The sequence below is a fragment of the Mesocricetus auratus genome, unplaced genomic scaffold (genome assembly GCF_017639785.1).
Source record: "Mesocricetus auratus isolate SY011 unplaced genomic scaffold, BCM_Maur_2.0 Super-Scaffold_4256, whole genome shotgun sequence".
Classification (NCBI taxonomy): domain Eukaryota; kingdom Metazoa; phylum Chordata; class Mammalia; order Rodentia; family Cricetidae; genus Mesocricetus; species Mesocricetus auratus.
In genome coordinates this window covers 77,014,609-77,034,807 of record NW_024429182.1, presented here as the reverse complement: position 1 = coordinate 77,034,807, position 20,199 = coordinate 77,014,609, and the positions used below count along the sequence as shown (strand labels likewise).

Sequence of the window (20,199 nt, the reverse complement as noted above, 5' to 3'; positions counted from 1 at the left end):
TGAGAGTTGAGGGCGCGGATAGCGGAAGTGGACAGGCAGCCGGAAGTAGCTGGAGTCACAGTCGGCTTGAGCTCCTGACAGGATCCCGAGGTTCGAAGAGGAGGAGGCAGCCATGGAATTGGGCGAGCTGCTGTACAACAAGTCCGAGTACATCGAGACGGTGAGCGTGTGCAGACCCTTTTCTCGCTGGCCGCCCAGCTGCCCCTGGAGGACAGGACGGCCGCCCCTCCCGTCCCTGCTTCACCCGCCCCTGCTCTCTCAGTCTGTTCTTTGGGGATGATGTAGAGACGCTTTGTTTTCTTCTGATGTTGTTATTTAGTCCGTGCATGCATGAATGAAGCTCTCCTTCCGTCCGTCCCCCACCCTCTCTCTCTCTCTCACCCTTCCCTCTCGTTATGCATATATATTTATGTGTGTGCGTATACACACACACCTGGATTTCCTGTAGAGAGAATGTCTTCCGGAATACACAATATAGCCTGTTCCTTCTGATACTAACTAAAGTTTCAGGCTTCAGACCTCTTAAAAAATACTATTTCACAATCTACTGACGTGTTAAAAAGTTGTTTCTAATCGTCAGCTCTTGGTAACGTGTAAAGTGCTGGGAACAAGCAGTGCGGCTATTAGGGTTACGCATTACTTTTCTGTGTGTCCTTACAACTCTGTGGACTTGGGAAAGTCATTTTCCTCATTTAGGGCTGTGAAACTGTTGTAGAGAGCTGGGGTTTGAATGCACATCTGTCATTAGATACAAATCCTCAACCCATTTCTAGAACGTTTAGTTCCTTGGCCACCCTTGGCTCTTTGGCTCTTTGGATTCAGCCCCTCTTACATGTTTTGGAGTACTGAGCAGTCCTATCATTAAGTCACACCCCCCACCCTTTCCTCCCCTTCCTGCCCCTTCTCTTCCTTGTCTGTAATTTCTTTCTGTGATCATCTCAGTTTGTAGTCCAGTCTAACCCCAAATTCATAATCATCCTGCTCAGAGCTGGGACAGTAGGGGTGCAGTACCACACTCAGCCCTCATTCCTTTTTAGACGGCACTCCATTTAAAGTAATTTTTCTCTGCAATTCGAACTTTTTTTGATGGAGATGGTAGCCCAGAAATCTGAGCTTTTTCTGTTTGCTTTCAGGCATCAGGGAACAAAGTTAGTCGCCAGTCTGTTTTGTGTGGAAGCCAGAACATCGTTCTCAATGGCAAGGTAAAGTACACAGTCAGCTCCAGAGTGCATACCTTTTCTCATCACCACATTAGCGGGGTCTGCAAATGTCGCCGTGTCTCCAGTTTGTTGCACATTTCCGGTTCTATTTGTTTTTTCTCCAAATTGGATTTAGTGAATGCACAAAAATGATAAATGAGGAGAAGCCAGGAGACTGGAAAGAGGCCTACTAGATGGGAATAGAGACGTTTTAGGGAAGAAGCGTGAGAGAGCAGTGTAACACAGGAGACGTGAAAGAGGAGGGCACTGTAGACAGAGGAGCAGGGGCAGGCAGATGGAGAGGGGAGGGAAGGGAAGGAATCTCGTCTCAACTGAATAGGAACTTTTTTCATCATATTCTTCAGTACCGTATTTAGATAGGATTTACATTGTATGAAATATTATGAATAAAACGTGTCAGGGTAGGGGAAGGAACAGAATCCTTTTATTATACCTGAACAAAATACAATGGTACATTTTTCTGCCTTGTTACATTGAGCCCTGGATTACTGGACCCAAAACGTAAAGATGCAATAAAAGTCAGGGAAATGCTCAGCACTTGGGGAGATGCAACAGGAGGAGCACACCAAGGTTCAGGTTACCTTTGACTACATAGTGAGCTCCAGATCATCCTCAGGGACGTAAGACCCCATCTCAAACAAAGTAAGCGGGGAGTACATGAGCAATGTATGCTGACGTTGTTATTACGGAGTGAGAGTACAGACCTGTATTACTAGAGCTTCTGACTTTTTTCAAAAGGAACTGGAAATGTGGTGACATGTGGTGGCGCAGCCTGTGTGGAAGCAGATAGGACAGTCTCTGACCATGTCTCCAAGGCTCAGGCGACCTCAGATGAATCTGAGTAACTCTAAACCATAGGTCTCAACCTGTGGGTCACAAATCAGATATTTACCTTACGATTCATAACAGTAGCAAGTTACAGTTATGAAGTAGCATCGAGATAATTTTATGATTGGGGTCACCACAGCATGGGGAACTGTGGTGATATACTATTTATGATCTAGTGAAGATTGCCTGAAGGATCAGAATGCACAGCCAGAGTCACTCACTAGTCAGCCATAGAAGCTGGGCAGTGGTGGCATACACCTTTAATCCCAGGAGACAGAGGCAGATGGATCTCTCTGAGTTCAAGGCCACCCAGGGCTACATGAGAGTGAATCAGTCTAAAAGAGACCTGTTTAATCCCAGCACTAGAGAGTATATAAGGTGCTCAGTGCAGTCTCAGAGAGCCATCAAGCATTCTGAGGCTTGCTGGACAACAGGCGGTCTGAGTGAATCTGAGGAGCAGTGAAGTTGGGAACAATCTGAGCATTGGTAGAAGTGAGAACTCTAGTGGCTTGACTGCTTTGCTTCTCTGATCTTCAGTATCTGTCTCTGGGCTTTTATTATTCGTTTATTAAAAGGGTGACAGCATTAGGAAGATTGAGAACCACTGCTCTAAGCGGGTACGTTACCTGGTCTACCATATGCATTCTCAGGGTGTGCTCACTCAGTGAGTCATATCTGTGGAGTAGTAAGATCAAAGCTTACATTGTGTTGCAGTCAAGCCGCCAGTTTTCTTTCACCGTACAGTTGCCCCTTTTATAGAACATTTGACGGCATGAACCATGACACAATGCTTAGTGTCCTGTTCACTATCTTTTTTTTTTTTTTTTTTTTTTTTTTTGGTTTTTACGAGACAGGGTTTCTCTGTATTATTTTGGAGGCTGTCGGTCCAGCCCAGCCTCGAACTCACAGAGATCCGCCTGCCTCTGCCTCCCGAGTGCTGGGATTAAAGGCGTGTGCCACCACCGCCTGGTCTGTTCACTATCTTTTTATGTTACTTTTAGGCTACACTGGTACATTTAAAATGTGTTTTGCTTTATAGACCATTGTAATGAATGACTGCATCATCCGAGGAGATCTGGCAAATGTAAGAGTTGGACGTCACTGTGTTGTAAAAAGCCGTAGTGTCATAAGGCCACCATTCAAGAAATTCAGTAAAGGGTATGTGATTTAATTACCTATTTCCAGTCCCAGGCTCCATACTGTCCATGGTGATACTGTCCATGTCCTTGTGTTTAGATGTCTAGTGAGAAGGTCTATCCTGTTTGGTGGGGCACTGAATAAAGAGTTCAAAATAATGAACACTACTCTGGTTGTAACCTTGTTCAGAATTGGTTGTCAGAAGTAGAATAGTCCCGTCTACAGCCATACTACCCTGAGTATGGCCAAATCACCCTGAACGTGCCTGATCTCCTCAGATCTCAGAAACTAAGCAGGGTTGGACCTAGTTAGTACTTGGATGGGAGAAGTAGAATAGTCCCTGTGAGATATAGAGAAATAAAACATAAATAATAAAGTATGAGAAAAAGGTGAAAATGCATGGTGTCATACAAGCCATACCAATGAGTGCTACCTGAAACATTTGTGCTCAGGTTTGAACTACTTTATATTATAAATTCTAATATCTTTACATACGAAGTGTCTTAGTTAGGGCTTCTATGGTTGTGATGAAACACTATGACCATAAAGCAAGTTGGGGAGGAAAGGGTTTATTTGGCTTACACTTCAGCATTGCTGGTCATCACGGAAAGAAGTCAGGACAGGAGCTCAAACAGGGCAGTATCCTGGAGGCAGCAGCTAATAATTCAGAGGCTATGGAGCAGTACTGCTTACTGGCTTGCTTCCCATGGCTTGCTCAGCATACTTTTTTTTTTTTGATAGAATTCAGGACTGCCTATCCAGCGATGGCACCACACACCATGGGCTGAGCCTCCCCCATTGGTTACTAATTGAGAAAAAGGCCTTACAGCTGGATCTCATGGAGACATTTCTTCAACTGAGTCCTTCCGCTCTGAGGACTCTAGCATGTATCAAGTTGACACACAAAGCTAGCTAGTACACTCAGTTTGCTGCTATTAGAGGAACATACTGATTTAATTACTGAAAATAAACTTTAGTGTTTTTCAATAGTTATCCCTTAACATGTAAGTACAAGATTAGTTATGTCTTTGGGTTTCATATTAGAATGTTGGGCTTTGAGACTGGAGAGATGGCTCAGCAGTTAAGAGGACCACTGCTCTTGCAAATGACCTGGGTGGCTTACAGCTGCCTGTTGTCCCAGTTCTAAGGGACTAGTTTTTTCTTCTGGCTTCCTTGGACTTTGGTGTGCATGTGGTATACATAAACTCATGCAAACAAATACACATATAGACAAATCTTTAAAAAAAAGATTGTTGGGTTTTAAAAATTGCAGTTTGAGTTTCTGACTTGAGTTTCATTCAAAGAAAAAAATTGGTCAATATGTTTTGGCTTGGGATTCAGACAGGTTTTTCCAGTAGTTCCTTAAATGGCTGTAAACATACCTGTCATTTTATACTAAGTATTTATGCAAAGTGGCTTTCAATTATAAAATTAGAATGGCAGTCAACTCTTGAATAGCAGAGAAGATGCTCTGTTTTGCATTATCAAATATCCAGGCAAGATTTAATTATTTTTTTATTGTTGTTGTTTTGGATTTTGAGACAGGGTTTCTATGTATAGCCTTGGCTTTCTGAAACTCTCTGTGTAGACCAGGCTGACCCAGACTCACAGATATCCACCTGTCTCTGCCACCCAAGTGCTGGGATTAAAGGCATGTGCCACCACTGCCCGGCTAAAATAAATGAACATACCACACATGCACATTTGTTTTTGTCTTTAATCATGGTAAAATTATATGTATACCAAAGGGTTGCTTTAAAATAAATGTCTATGATTCATAATGAGATTGGACACATACATACCAGTATGTACATAAAGCTCTTAATGATCTACTACCAGTAAAAGTGTGTGTGTGTATGGTGTGTGTGTGTGGTGGTCTGTGTAGCTCCTTGAACCCCCTAATTTTCTTCCCTTAACCACTTAACATTTCATTAGTAAGCCTATTCTATATACTTGTATATCTGGGTTTACATAAAAAACAATTTCTTGGGTAAAGAGGGGTCAGGAATAGAAACAGTTTAAGAGGACTTGCTGTAGACTGCCTTGTGATCAAGGAATTCATTGTTGCACAAGAGGAAGAGACTTAAAATACTAAAAATGAACAAAGTTCAAGTAAATCTTCAGTCTTAAATAATGATGACTGACACATTTTTCTTGTAGAATATGGTTGGAAGAATTAGTGGGCAAACAACTACTTTATATCTTATCTAGGCCACAGATTTAAAATATGAGCTAGGGTCTAGAGAGATGGCTCAGTGGTTAAGAGTACTTACTGCTCTATCACAGGACCAGGTTCAGATCCCAGCATCCACATTAGGTAGTCTGTAACTCTGACTCCAAGAAATCCACTGCTCCCTTATGGTCTCTATAGGTAGCCAGAAACACATATGCACACAAGCGCACACACAAACAAATCTTTTTAACAAAAATCATGGTCTGATAAATGCTATTATAGAAACATTGTCAGTAATATTTGAGGAATGGAATGATGTTTGACATCTGGAAGAAGCTTGGTCAACTCCTATTCATCCTGTAGGTCTTGACTTAAATACAATCTTTTTCTTTTTTCTAAGACAGGCTTTCCCTATGTAGCTTTGGCTGTCTTGGAACTCAGAGAGATCTATGAGACCAGACTGGTCTTGAACTCACAGAGATCTGCCTGCCTCTGCCTCCCAAGTGGTGGGATTAAAGGTATGAGCCACATCTGGCTTATAATTCCACTCTCTATTAGGCTTTCCCCAAAGCCCCTGTCTAAGTAAAGTATCCTTGTTATGTACTGTCACAACCTTTTATCACAGCTGTAACTAATTATGTGTGTAGTCCCTTACTTGGTCTGTTCTCTTGATTGTACAATCCTCATGCAATGCATCTGTTTTGCTTACTTTGTATCCCCGGTTCCTGGCAAAGAGTCTGGCACACAGTAGGAACTCAGTAAATATGGTAGATGACTAAAGTTTAAGAATGATGGGAGCTAAAACAATTTTTTAAGATCTGAGAATGTAGAGTAATTGTTTAGCATGTATAAGGCCCTACCTAGGTTCAGTTCCAGCACTACATGAACAGGGTATGGTGGCACACAGCTCTAGTTCAGAGGTAGGAGGATTGGATGTTCAAGGTCATCTTCTGTTATAGCAAATTGAAGGCCAGGTGGGCTATATGAAACCCTGTTCTCTTCCCTAGGCGCCCCCCTTCCCCCCGTTTTTGTTTTGTTTTGTTTTTTGGTTGTTTTGTTGTTCTTTGCTATGTGTTGGGCACCAAAACATAGTCTATGAACTTGTCAGTCATGGAAACAGATTACTAAACATGTCTGTGAGAAAGCAGGAATGGGTCAGCATCTACTCATTTTTCTTTGCTTTGAAGATCCTACTCCTGCTTTACTGTTTCCCTGTACAACTCACTAATTCTGATTCTGAGTTATTTGCCTGATTCCTGGGTTTTAACATTTGGAATTTCAATGACCAGAGGGTTCTTTCCTTGCAAGTCTTATTAAGACATGACAAAAACTGAGGGTGTGGTACATGCCTGTAATCCCACTGCTGAGGAAGCTGAGTCAGGAGGAGCAAAGGTTTGAGGCCATCTTGGCCTATGTGACAAATTCTAGGTTATCTTGGGCAACATAGAAAGAGTCTGCCTGTAAAGGCCAAACCTAGTGACAAACACCTATAATCCCAGAGCTCAAGAAACAGAGGCAAAAGGATCTCAGTGAGTTTGAGGCCAGCCTGCTTTACATATCGAGCTCCAGGATAGTCAGGACTACAAAGAGAGACCCTGTCTCAAAACAAAAGAGTCTCTCTGTAAATAAATAAATGCTGAGATTATGATCTGTAGTTCTGTAAACTTTAACCCAAACTCCGTCACCTTGACCTTTCCTTGTTTGTCTTCTTTTCCTTTTTAGTGTTGCATTCTTTCCTCTACATATTGGGGACCATGTCTTTATTGAGGAAGACTGTGTGGTCAACGCTGCTCAGATCGGTTCTTATGTTCACGTTGGGAAGAACTGTGTGATTGTGAGTATATAACTCACTCAACTAAGCAGCATCATTTCCTTTCTCTCTTTCCCCATCCCATCTGTGGGACTCTGTCCCTAGAGCAGGGAGAGGAGTCATTTCCAGTTTCCTGGGTTTAGGTTTTTCTTACTGTATTTGGAGTTTTTTCCCCAAGCACTAATAGTAATGGTTAGTGGGCTGGGTAGCTAACTCACTGGTTGAGTGCTCATGTAGTTTATATGAGGCTCTGGATTTGATTCTTCAACACTGCAAAGATATAAACACACATCCAAAATAAAACCAAGTAATAATGGCTAGCCTTTATTTGGGGCTATCTATGCGTGTATGGGGCTCCTGAGGTTAAGGAGATAGCTCAATTGATAAAGCACCCATCATGCAAGAATGAGAACCTGTGTTTGATCCCTTAAGCCCATGTAAAGAGCCTGACGTGGTATCATATACTTAAGATCCCGGCACTGGGAAGGCAGAAACAGGCAGATGCCTGGGTCTCTCTGTCTGGCCAGCCAGCCTACTTGGTAAGCACCAGAGCAGTGAGGGACCCTGTCTCACAAAAAACAAGGTGGATGGTGCCTGAGGACCAACACTGCAGGTTGATCTCTGGTTTCTATATGAATGTGCACACACATCTATCCCAGCATGAACATATATATACATGTATTCACATATAAATGTATATACACACAAAATCTTTTCCCTCAGTTAATTCATTTTATATTCATAGCCATAAAAGGCTTTTAGTACTGTTATCATTCCTGTTTGCTGATGAGAGGATTGAGAACTATAGATATTAAAGAATTTGACAAAGGTAGTCAGTTAGAGTTAGGATTTAAATACATTTAATAGCTGTGCTGCCACATGGGCTCTTTGATGCCTTGTCTCAGTGTGATAAGGATGAAGGATATGATGGGCAGATTGAAACTGGCATGGAAGACAGTGGTAGCTTGGGCATTTCAGGAGAGGGATTGTTGTGTGCAAGAGTCAGTGTGTCTATTGTTAGGGTGTGCCCTGCATGTTGTACAGGGTACAGACAGGCCCCCCAGTTCAGCAGCACCTGAAAGATCCTGGTCCATAGAAGCACAGACATAAGTTTGTTTACATAGTCAAGGTTTGGCTTTCTTGCTGTTTGGTAGATGAAGAGTTTGATGTTTCTTGGGGTTTCTGAGAATCATGTGTGGTGATACATTGTTTATGATCTAATAAAGCCACTGAAGATCAGAGAAGCAAAGCAGCCAGTCTACCAGAGAACTCTTAACTCTACCAGGTCTGGGGTGATCCTGACATCAATGTGGCTGGAGACTAATTGCCCAAGATTGAATACTGAATACTCTGCTCCATCTTATATACCTCTCTTGTGCTGGGATTAAAGATGTAAACTCTGTTTCTCTTTTAGACTGATTCATTCTCATGTAGCTCTAGGTAGCCTTGAACTCACAGAGATCCAACTACCTCTGTCTCCTGAGTACTGGGATTAAAGGTGTGCGCCACCACTGGGCTAGCTGTGGCTAGCTTTGCATTCTGAATTTCAGTGGCTTTATTAGATCATAAACAATATTCCTCCTTTTTGTCTAATAAAAAAGGCTATAACTGCCGGGTGTTGGTGGCCCACGCCTTTAATCCCAGCACTCGGGAGGCAGAGGCAGGCGGATCTCTGTGAGTTCGAGACCAGCCTGGACTACCAAGCGAGTTCCAGGACAGCCTCCAAAGCCACAGAGAAACCTTGTCTCAAAAAAACCAAAAAAAAAAAAAAAAGCCTATAACTAATTAAGAAAAATCATATACAATAAGTACAATAAGTATAAACAATGTATACAGCCAATAAGTACATCAACATTGTCTAGTTCACTTGCATGTAATGAATTCAGATAAAACACTCCATTATCAGTGTGTACCACCATTGCCCAGCTTCCATGGCTGTGGCTGCTTAGCTTCTCTGATCTTCAGTGGCTTCATTAGATCATAAACAATGTATTACCCAGTCAGGATCTGGTTGAGAATGTTAATAACCAAAGTTTCTCTGCCTAAAGTCTAGAGAAGATATTTCCTGTATTTAGATGTGTACTCAGACTAGAAGTATAGTAAGAGCCAAGTTCTCCCTCCCCAAAGTGCAAATCAACTCTCTGCCCCATATAAGCGTCAGATGTTGAAGTATCGAAACCCATGCAGTTCACAGTCTAGGAGCCACAAGACTCAGATTGGTGGTCAGTTCAGGGGATGCTCATGTTGATATGAGAGTAATTCTAACTGGAGTTTACTTAGAGACGGGGAGTGATTATTCTGTCACATACTTCAAAGGAATTTTTTTTAAAGATCATTTATTATATTCTGCCTGCATGTATGCCTGCAGGCCAGAAGATGGCACAAGATCTCATTACAGATGGTTGTGAGCTACCATGTAGTTGCTGGGAATTGAACTCTGGCCCTTTGGAAGAACAGGCAGTGCTCTTAACCTCTGAGCCATCTCTCCAGCAGAGACAAAGTTCATGTTAAAGAAAGGATAAAAAGGTTGATCTCAAATAGAAGAAAGGAGAATAGTGATTAAAGGAAGAATAGAAGGAGATGTAATAAGGGCACTAAAATACAGCTTAGTAAGGAAGATGTTCTAGTAGAGTAGCCACAGTTCACAACTTACTGTATACTGATGAACCTGAAGAGAGGCATGTGAAGGCTTGAAACATGAAGTGATAAGACAGTCAAAATTCCAATTGCATTGACTTGATCAGCACTAATTAGTACTGAAGTATCACACTGTAACTTACAAATACATAGTTATTACACACTGGTTATTACCTACTGCTGTCAGAAATTGAACCCAGGAGCATGGACTGGAGAGATGGCTCAGCCGTTAAAGGCTAGGCTCACAACCAAAAATATAAGAAATTGAACCCAAGGCCATGTATATGCCAGGCGAGCATTCTATCCTGAGCTATATTCTAACCCTTAAAACATATACTTTTTTTAAAGTTTAAGACAGGGACTGGCTAAGTTATTTGGACTAACCTGAACTTGGTATGGTCTGGACTGGCCTTGCGTTTGTGCCACTGCTGTCCTAGTCCTCCAGTAGCTGAGTTATAGGCCGGTTCCACCATTGCTGACTAGATATTCAGCTGTTTGTACCTCTTTTAAGAGTGCCACTAATGACCTCACTGAGAGTGTGAGCAGTACTTGTTTACCCTCGACACATCTTTTAGGCTTTCTCTAAAGTTTTAGAACTGTAGACTCAGCTAAAGCCTAACTGCCTCCATGGCACATAGACTTTCCTAGAGTGTCCTGTGTGATAGTCTAACGATGGCTTGCTGTGTGAAGGGGTAAATCAGAATTGTCATGTGCCAGAAGGCAAAGCTTAGCAAGCAGTATCCTATGCATTACTGTGCTGTCAGCTTTACGCTTGTTGCCGGATTGGTAGCATTGCTGTTGGTTTGACTTTATATCCTGCTGTCTAGGTGAGGAAATGAAGGCTCAGTGATGCTAATTTGGCTTACATAAAATTATCCAGGTTCCTATAACATGAGCTGCATAGCTACAGTTCCGATTCCTCCTTGGAGGAAGAATGAAGAAGCCTTTTATTGGTATATATAGTTTTTAAGTATCACCAATTCACTCATGTCTTAAAATTATCAGCATTCTTCATATTGCTGTGAATTAGTCCTTGTACTCAGAATGTTCCTGGAATTCAGCTAATCTATTTCTCCAAGTAAGTGGGATGGCCAACTAGTGGACAAAGCAGACTGCAGGGTACATAGTGGCTGGCAGTAAGTAGTGAGACGATTCCTTCCCTCTGTTTTTTCCTAGGGCCATTTGTCTGTGGATCCCAACTTACTATGCACATTCTGTTCTCATGTGCTTAGCTTGGGAATTAGGAGTGTAGGCATATCCACAGCCTTAGAGATAACATCACCTTGTTCATCAGGGGAGATAGACATTTGGTATCTGTGAAGGTACCATAGCTAATTCATGAATTAGAACTTCCAGGGAAGAATGAAGATCTGTACTTCAGCCTGCTTCTGAGCCAGATACACCAACTGTTGCCAGTCCTCTTGTCCATCCGGATGGAGGATGCTTAACCATTTATGAAATTCAGATATTGCAAATAGAAGCCTTTAATTTTTTTTTTTTTAATTTAGCCAGGTATGGTGGTACTTGCCTTTAATCCCAGCACTGGGGGAGAGTTGGTGATTAGAGGCAGGTGGATCTCTGTGAGTTGTGAGGACAGCCTGGTCTACAAAGCAAGTTCCAGGACAGCCAGGGCTGTTACACAGAGAAACCCTGTCTCTAAAATAAAATATATATGCAATGTTATGTGTATGGGTATTTGTCTACATGTATATCTGTGCACTGCATGCCTCCCAGGTAAATTCAGAGGTCAGAAAAGGATGTAAGATTTGCTGGAACTGTAGTTTCAGACTGTTGAGTGCTGAGAATAAAATCTGGGTCCTTTGGAAAAGAATCCAGTGCTTTTAACTGCTGCCATCTCTGCAGCCCTATGGGTTTTGTTTTTGTTTTTGTTTTTGTTTTGAGACAGGGTCTCATTAGTAGCTGGTCTGGAACTCTGTAGACCAGGCTGACTTGAAACTTAAAGAGATCTGCTTGCCTGTGCTTCCTAAGCTCTGGGATTAAAGTAGGCCCCTACCATTTCCGGTGGCAGAAGCTTTTTTAAAAAATTCATTTAGGGGGCCGGGCCAGTGGTGGTGCACACATTTAATCCCAGCACTTGGGAGTCAGAGGCAGGAGGATCTCTGTGAGCTCGAGGTCAGCCTGATCTACAGAGCAAGTGCCAGGATAGGCTCCAAAGCTACACAGAGAAACCCTGTCTCAAAAAAAATAAAAATAAAAATAAAAAATAAACAAAAAACCAAACAAAAAAATTATTTAGGGAAGCCGGAGAAATGGCTCAGCACTGGCTGTTTATGTTTCTACATTCTCAGCTAGATATTTTTTTAAATCAGATTGTCTAATCTCATTTTTCCTCTGTGTTTTACTACCCAAATTTTTGTCAAAATGTTTTTCTCAGGACACAGGTGAATTTATAAGTCCTAGTAAAGATAGCTTTAAGGAGCTGACTCAGTGGGTAGTGTTTTCTGTGTAAGGCAAAGGATCTGAGCTTTAGTCTCAAGCACCCGTGTAGAAAGCTGGGCATAGTGGCACATGCCTGTAACCTTAGTGCTGAGGAGAGGTGGAGACAGCGCTGGGGGCTCATTGGCTAGGTGGTCTAGCTAGAACAGTGAGTTGTAGGCTCAGTGAAAGAAATGAATTTGAAAAGTACCACTTACCTGATTCCAAAAAAAACCAAAACCCTCAAATACAACAACAAAAAAACTTGTGACCTCCATGGATATACATGGGTGAACACATTAGCACACACACAATTTAAAAAGATAGTTAATAAAGAGTGAAACTTTGAGCTAGGCAGTGGTAGCATAGGCTTTTAATTACAGCACTTAAGAGGCAGAGACAGACAGATGTCTGAGTTCAAGGACAATTTGGTCTATACAGTGAGTTCCAGGACAGCCAGGATATAGAGAGAAACCCTGTCTCAAAACAAAACAAACAAAAAAGAGTAAACTTTGATCTGAGTATCCTAAGGCATAGGTTTAAATAGTATATATAGCTTTTTCCTTAGCCTAACAAACAAGTGAGTTTTTCCATGCCGTATTTCTTGCCTTTAAAACACTATGGATTATGGAAGAATTAGAAAAAATGGTAACACTGTATGAAGTTAAACTTAAGGTTTAGTCCAGATATTCAAAAACTATCTCCTGTTGATAAACAAATTGACTAATACCTTCTATTTAAGAAAATTTGTCCAGAAAACAGACAAGTAGCCCGTAAACTGGCTGGTTTCCAAGCAGATGTGTTAGGTTAGCTAATATAAACTGGGGGTCTAGAGGTGGATCCTGTTATTGTGCTCATGTGATCCAAGGGTTCATCTGATACTATGAAAACAAGTCTTCATCCCTTTTCTCTTTCCTCTGGAGGTCACTTCCTGGCAAGGATAAGATGCTGTGGACATCCATCCTGTCTTTTGGGAACTCTGCTGGAAAGTGCTTCATTTCCCTGTCACCCCAGCAGAAACCCAAGGTTGAGGTTCGTTAGACTAAGTTGGCTCATGATCCAGTTCTCTGAAGCAGTCATTGGTCAAGCATGGAGTCTGTGTGTGGACTTGAGGTTAAGCATGTGGACCAAGACAGGGGTGGATAGTGCCCAATGCAAAAAGATTTCTGTTACCAGAAGAAAAGGCAGCAAAACAACAGCTGTCACTAGGTCAAATAGAAGAGAAAAAATGGAACTCTGAGAAGACAAAGGTTTCTCTAGTGTCTAATGCCTAAGACAATCTGTACTGACTGTAAACATACAACCCTTCCTCATGTGTGCCTATGTGCACATACACCATTTACTCCTCCTTGTCAGATTCCACATGAAGGGTATAATTTCAACCAAACATCCTGTCATTGTCCCTGGCTCTCTTGCTATTATAAGATATTATGATTGCCTAGATGTGTTGGTGTTTGGCCTTAATCCCAGCACTTCAGAGGTAGAAGCAGGCAGATCTCTATGTTCGAGGCCAGCCTGGTCTATATAGCAAATTCCAGGCTAAGTGGGGCTACAATAATGAGACACTGTCATAAAAATACAATGAATAGAGAAGGTAGAGAACAGCCTTCTATACAGAAAACTAAACAAGCTTTATTCCCATGTCTTGGTCAGTTCCTAACAATAAGATTTTAATTTCAGGGGCGCCGATGTGTCTTGAAAGACTGCTGCAAAATTCTTGACAATACAGTATTACCTCCAGAAACTGTGGTCCCACCATTCACCGTCTTCTCAGGCTGCCCAGGTAACGTTAATGTTAATGTCTGTTTCAGCCTCCTTAAAACTTTTCCATTACTAAAATAATGGAAAACTTTAGACTCTGATATGTGAAAAGGCATATAAATAAGTTACTTTTGGTGGTGGTGGTATTTGTTTTTGTTTTTTGTTTTTTCCAAGACAGGATTTCTCTGTGTAGCTTTGGAGCCTGTCCTAAAACTGGTACTATAGATCAGACTGGCCTTGAACTCAGAGATCCACCTGCTTCTGCCTCGGAGTGCTGGGATTAAAGGCGTGTGTCACCACTGCCTTGGGACGGGGTCTCACTGTGTAGCCTTGGCTGGCCTAGAATTCACTATGTGTATACTAAGATGCCCCTGAACTGGAAGAGATGTGCTTACATGTGCCTCCTAGTGCTGAGATTAAAGGCATGCACCACCACATCCAGTGAACAAGCTGTGTTTTGAATGAATAACTGGATTTACAAGAAAAAAAGGAAATTATTAGAATCAAAAAAGAAATGAGATCCAAGCTGAAAGACTGCAGTATTCAATGCTGACTTCATATCAGAGTGATTTAAAATATAGTAGTTTTGTGGGGATAGGAGATAAAGCTTAAATCCACACATGGCAGAGAGAGTCTCAATACCTTTGAAGGGTTTCCCCTCAAGGTTGCTGTAGGGCTGGAGAGATGGCTCAGTGATTAAGAGCACTGAGTGCTCTTCCACAGGACTTGGGTTCAATTCCCAGCACTCACATAGCTGCTCAAATTTCTGTATCTCCATTTCCAGGGGATTCAGTTCCCTTTTCTGACCTCTGTAGTTACCAGGCACACACAAGGTAAACACCCATAGATATAAAAATAAATAGCCTTTAGGAAAAAAGGTTGCTATGGAACAAATCTGCCACCAGCACATGGTAAGGACAAAGAAGCTTTTCTCTCTTGGCCTGGGCTGTGAGTGGACAAAGGGGAAATATCTTTTTAGAGATTTGTGTGCGTCATCTTTTTTTTTTTTTTTTCTGAGACAGGGTTTCTCTGTATTGTTTTGGAAGCTGCCCTGGAACTCGCTCTGTAGACCAGGCTGGCCTTGAACTCAGAGAGATCTGCCTGCCTCTGCCTCCCGGGTGCTGGGATTAAAGGTGTGAGCCACCAACACCCCAAGTGCTTCATCTTTTTAATGTATTCAAATTCTTTAGTACCAACTTCTTATGGTCATTGAACACTAATGTCAGAGTGATTTAAAATATAGTACTTTTGTGGAGAAAGGAGATAAAGCCACACACAGCAGAGGAACCACCCTGGTTTTTTAGGTGAAATAATAAAAGCAATTTTTGAAAAGGCCCAGCTTTGTGGAGCCATCTAGATCTCTGTATATGAGGAAACTGAGATTGGAAGGTGGGCTGTCCCCAGTGTCAAAGCCTTGTCCAGCACCAAAAGACCCCTCGTGAAAACATCTGTGTTGCTTTTGAGTAGTTTCACAAATAAATGCCAGACATAGGGTACTTTATTGGCACTTCCATCTTTGAATTCAGACATGTGGGCTTGCAGGGAACCTGGCACATTTGTGAGAGCTACATGAGATAAAATTGAGCCAGGAAGAAAAAAAGAAATGAGAACCAGGATGAATCTTTTTTTTTTTTTTTTTCCGTTTTTTTGAGACAGGGTTTCTCTGTGACTTTGGAGGCTGTCCTGGAACTAGCTCTTGTACACCAGGCTGGCCTTGAACTTCAGAGAGCCTCCTGCCTCTGCCTCTGCCTCTGCCTCCCGAGTGTTAAAGGTGTGTGCCACCAATGCCCAGCCAGTATGAATCTTGATCAGAAGCCACGAGCTCTGCTGCTACTGCAGCCATGTAGATAATGCAGTAATTGAAGTCATAGCCAATCATGGCTGTTTGACATGGCACTGAGAGATGAAATCTGATGTTTAAGGAACAGCTGAAAATGGGACCACTTGCAGAGGCCTGGGTTTGATTCTCAGCACCCACATAACTCACAGCCATGCATAAATTCACTTCCAGGGGATCCAAAACCCTCTTCTGACTTCCTTGGACACCAGTTGTGCACATGGTGCACACACATGCATGCAGGCAAAATATTTATACACATTAAAATTTTTTGAGCCAGTTGAGGTAGCGCCTTCCTTTAATCCCAACACTGGAGACGGAGGCAGGCAGATCTTTATGAGTTTGGACCTGCCTGGTATGCATGGTGAGTGCCGGGACTAATAGAGACCCTGGCTCAAACAAACAAAACAAAACAGGACAAAAATACTGTGAAGTTTAAACATGTTTACAGACCTAACATGCACTTTTTAATGAGAGCGCCTATGAGAAATTTATGAGTTTTTTTGTTTTACATAATACCCAATACATTTTGTATAAATATGTAAAATATGTGTACTTATATGTTTGAATGGAAAATGTAGGTATTTGAAACTGCATCTATATAAATGAAACCAAACTATTACTCTGTACTGCTCAGAAACTATCATTTATTTAGCAACATACCTTGGGCAGCTTTTCAGATAGTATATAAAGAGCCACATCATTCCTCTCAAGTGTTACGGGTTTAACACACTGCATAGGTGAGTTTACTACAAGACATTGAATCAGTCCCATAGTATAACAGGCACTATTAGAAACTGCTGTCTTGACACTCTTTTACGTATATTGAGAAATTGGACACAGTTATCTCTGGCATACATTCTTAGAAGCTGACTTTATGGGCCACAAGATATGAACCTTGAAAACTTAGCTGGCTATTTATTATTTTACGTGTATGTGTCTTTTCCTGCATATATCTATACTACAGGCATGCAGCACCCAGATCTGGAGTTACAGGTGGTTGTTAACTGCCATGTGGGTGCTGGAACTGAAACTCACACTTCTACAAGGTTAGTGCTCTTAACTGCCAAGACATCTCTTTAGTCCTGTGCTAGCTATTTTTAAAGTGTCCTTCAAAACATTGCATGATAGGACTGGAGAGATGGCTCAGTAGTTAAGAGCATTGGCTGCACTTTCAGAGGACCTGAGTTCATTTCTCACTACCCACATGGCAGCTCACAATTGGAACTAACTCTCCAGTTCCAGGGAGTCCAACACCCTTATATGGATGAATGTAGGCAAAACACCAATGCACATAAAAAAATCTACAGAGTAAGTTCCAGGACATCGCAGAGAAACCCTGTCTCAAAACAAACAAACAAACAAACAAACAAAATCTGCATGAGTGGAGACATTGGCTCAGAGTACCTGGTTCAGATTTTTTTCCCTGTGTAGCCTTGGCTGGCTTGGAATCCATTGTGTAGACAGGCAAAGATCTGCCTGTCTCTGCCTCCCAAGGAGTAGGACTAAAGGCATGTGACCATGCTCAGCTAGGAGTGAAATTCTTTTTTTTTTTTTTTTTTCGAGACAGGGTTTCTGTGTATTGTTTTGGAGGCTGTTGTGGAACTCGCTCTGAAGACCAGGATGGCCTCGAACTCACAGAGATCTGCCTGCCTCTGCCTCTGCTTCCCGAGTGCTGGGATTAAAGGCATGCGCCACCAACGCCCGGCTAGGGGTGAAATTGTTAAACAGACTTGTTCCATCACAGACTGTTCTGTTGTCCTCCTTTGATTCATCTGTACCTAGTGTCATGGCTTTGGTTTAATTGTGCTAGACTGAATTTCACTGTAGGAATGGCAGGACAGTTCTTCCCTCAGGGATAAGGATAAGACTGGCTCAATGGGGCTCACACTGACATCCCGGGAGTGGAAAGCCCTTGTGTGGGACAATGCTGAAAGCAGGCAGAGGTGCCTTCTCTTTCTTTGGTCTGTAAGCATGTTCTGATCTCCTCCACCTGGAATTTGTTTCTTCATTTGGAGAGCTGTAATGCTTGTTTCCCAAACACAAACTCAGACCTTTCAGAAGATGTTAGTGGTCAACAGTCTTGTCAGTCAGAAGATGAAGGACCTCACAGTTAGATCCTCACAGTAATCTCAGAAGTTGTAGGCTTTGCAGAAAGGGTAGGGCTGCAGACCTCCTGGCTCCCTTGCTTGACTCAGTCTCTCTTTCCCCAGGACTCTTCTCAGGAGAGCTCCCAGAGTGCACGCAGGAGCTGATGGTTGATGTCACCAAGAGCTACTACCAGAAGTTTCTGCCCCTAACCCAAGTCTAATGTCTCTGCTTTATATCTTGAATTCCTTTGACCTCTAAGATGAACTGGGAGATAAAGTGAGCAGTCCGGAACTACAGGAACTGCCGTGCTTTTGACCACTCTACTCTCCTTGATTTCTTTTTTTTTTTAATTTAGAATTTTTCAGTCCTCCAAGACTTCTGAGCATTTAGGAATTTAATAGGCAGGCCGGAGAGATGGCTCTGTTGCTAGGAGCACTGGCTGCTTTCAGAGGACCCAGGTTCAGTTCTCAGCACCCACATGGCACCTTACAACCATCTGTTACTCCAGTTCCAGGTGATCTGATAAGCTTCTGGCCTCCCTAGTACCAGATTTACATGTGGTACAGACATAATATGCAGCCACAACATTCCATCACATAAAATACTTTTTTTTTTTTTTTTTTTTTGGTTTTTCGAGACAGGGTTTCTCTGTATTGTTTTGGAGTCTGTCCTTGAAGTAGCTCAGTAGACCAGGATGGTCTCGAACTCACAGAGATCCGCCTGCCTCTGCCTCCCGAGTGCTGGGATTAAAGGCGTTCGCCACCACCACCCCGCTAATAAAATACTTAAAAAACTTTTTTCAATAAGAGAGCATCTGGAGGGGTTGTCTTTATCTGCTGTGCTTACACGTAATCTGTCAACAGTCACAGTACCATTGTCTGAGGAAGGCAGAAAGGTCTGTTTTCAACACTCCAGCCCTGTGGTCCTGCAGATGGCTGGAACCTGACTGGCATGGGCCTGCAGAGCAATAGCACCCTCCTAGCATGGGGTTACATGCACCAGGTGCTGCTCACAACCATGTCCTACCCTCACTGCACACCACCCACTCAGATGACATTCAGCTATCCTGCTGCTAACACAGGATCAGTAGCACAATTTCTCCTACCTTGAGGAAAGTTTGTGATTTCAGAGCCCAGGTTCCTATTGACTGTTAAAGTGTGGTGAAAAGAGATGGACTGTAGTGATACAAACCTGTCATCCTAGCACCTGTGGAGTCGAGTCAGGAGTGAGCTCACAGTGAGCTCACAGTTGCCTGGTGTGTTACATGAGACCCTGCTTTAAAACAAAAACAGGACTGTAAAAGAAAAAAAGGTGAAGAGCAGGTGGTAGCTGTTCTTCTTTTCAGAGAGACCTTAGCTGTCCTAGAATAGTTAACAAAAGATGTGAAACAGCCTGTTTTAGGCTGTTTACTTACAGTTGGGAAACCACTGCAGATTTTGCTTCTGCAGAGGTCCTGGTTTAGGTCTGTGGTGTGGATGGCTTAGTCAGATCCTCATTCCTTGTCTCAAGGTTTACTTCACCAGAAATGAGTTTTTGTGAACATTGCTTTCTAGCCTAGAAACATTTGTTCCACCTGATATTTGCCAAAATTCCCATAGTTCAGACCAAAATATCTGTACTTGAGATCAGCCTCACATAGGCATGAGAGGCTTTTCAAGTCATCCTGTATACAGAGCATCTTCCCAGCTCCCCTAGCTGGTAGCACACCCCCCTGGCTCTGTTCTGAATCCTTAGTTTCGGGATGAAGGACTTGGTCAACCAGTGCTCTCAGAGATTGGCAAAACAGTTCAGCACTAAAGGATAGGACTTAATAGGAGCCATCTTGACTTAAATGTAGGTCTGGGTTGACAGAAAAACCTATGTGGACTCAGCTCTAATCCAATTCAAAACTGCTTTCTGTTTCTCATTTGCCTTTTTTTTTTTTATGTTGGTGCATTAAAAGATTGACACATGGAACACATTTTAAGGTGATCACTCTCCACCTCTAGTAATTGCAGCTGCTATTCCTTAAGCTTCACTATCTACCTGGAGCCATGCTACAAGCTTTCTGTTCACTGGCTTGTTTGTTTCTCACACTGATGCTATAAGGTGAATGTTATTCACATTTAACACATGAAATAAAAACTCAGAGCTATCAGACAACTTGGTGCCATTTGTACAGTGAAAAAATTGGCCGACCCAGGAGTTTCCCCATGGGGCTCTCTGGCTGCACAACCTACACTTACCAGCTTTGACCTGTAAAGACAAAATGAGCTTGTCCTTGGACGCC

General features: G+C 42.4%; 1 protein-coding gene across 1 annotated transcript; it reads left to right on the top strand.

Annotated features, from left to right (window-relative positions):
* The first annotated feature begins 3 nt into the window (after positions 1-3).
* Dctn5 (dynactin subunit 5) lies at positions 4-20,069 on the top strand. The gene is made up of 6 exons (XM_005064458.4): positions 4-160; positions 1,134-1,202; positions 3,088-3,206; positions 7,081-7,192; positions 13,922-14,024; positions 18,053-20,069. The coding sequence occupies exons 1-6, from the start codon at positions 113-115 to the stop codon at positions 18,148-18,150; spliced, it is 549 nt and encodes a 182-aa protein (XP_005064515.1). The 5' UTR covers positions 4-112; the 3' UTR covers positions 18,151-20,069.
* Positions 20,070-20,199: the final 130 nt, after the last annotated feature.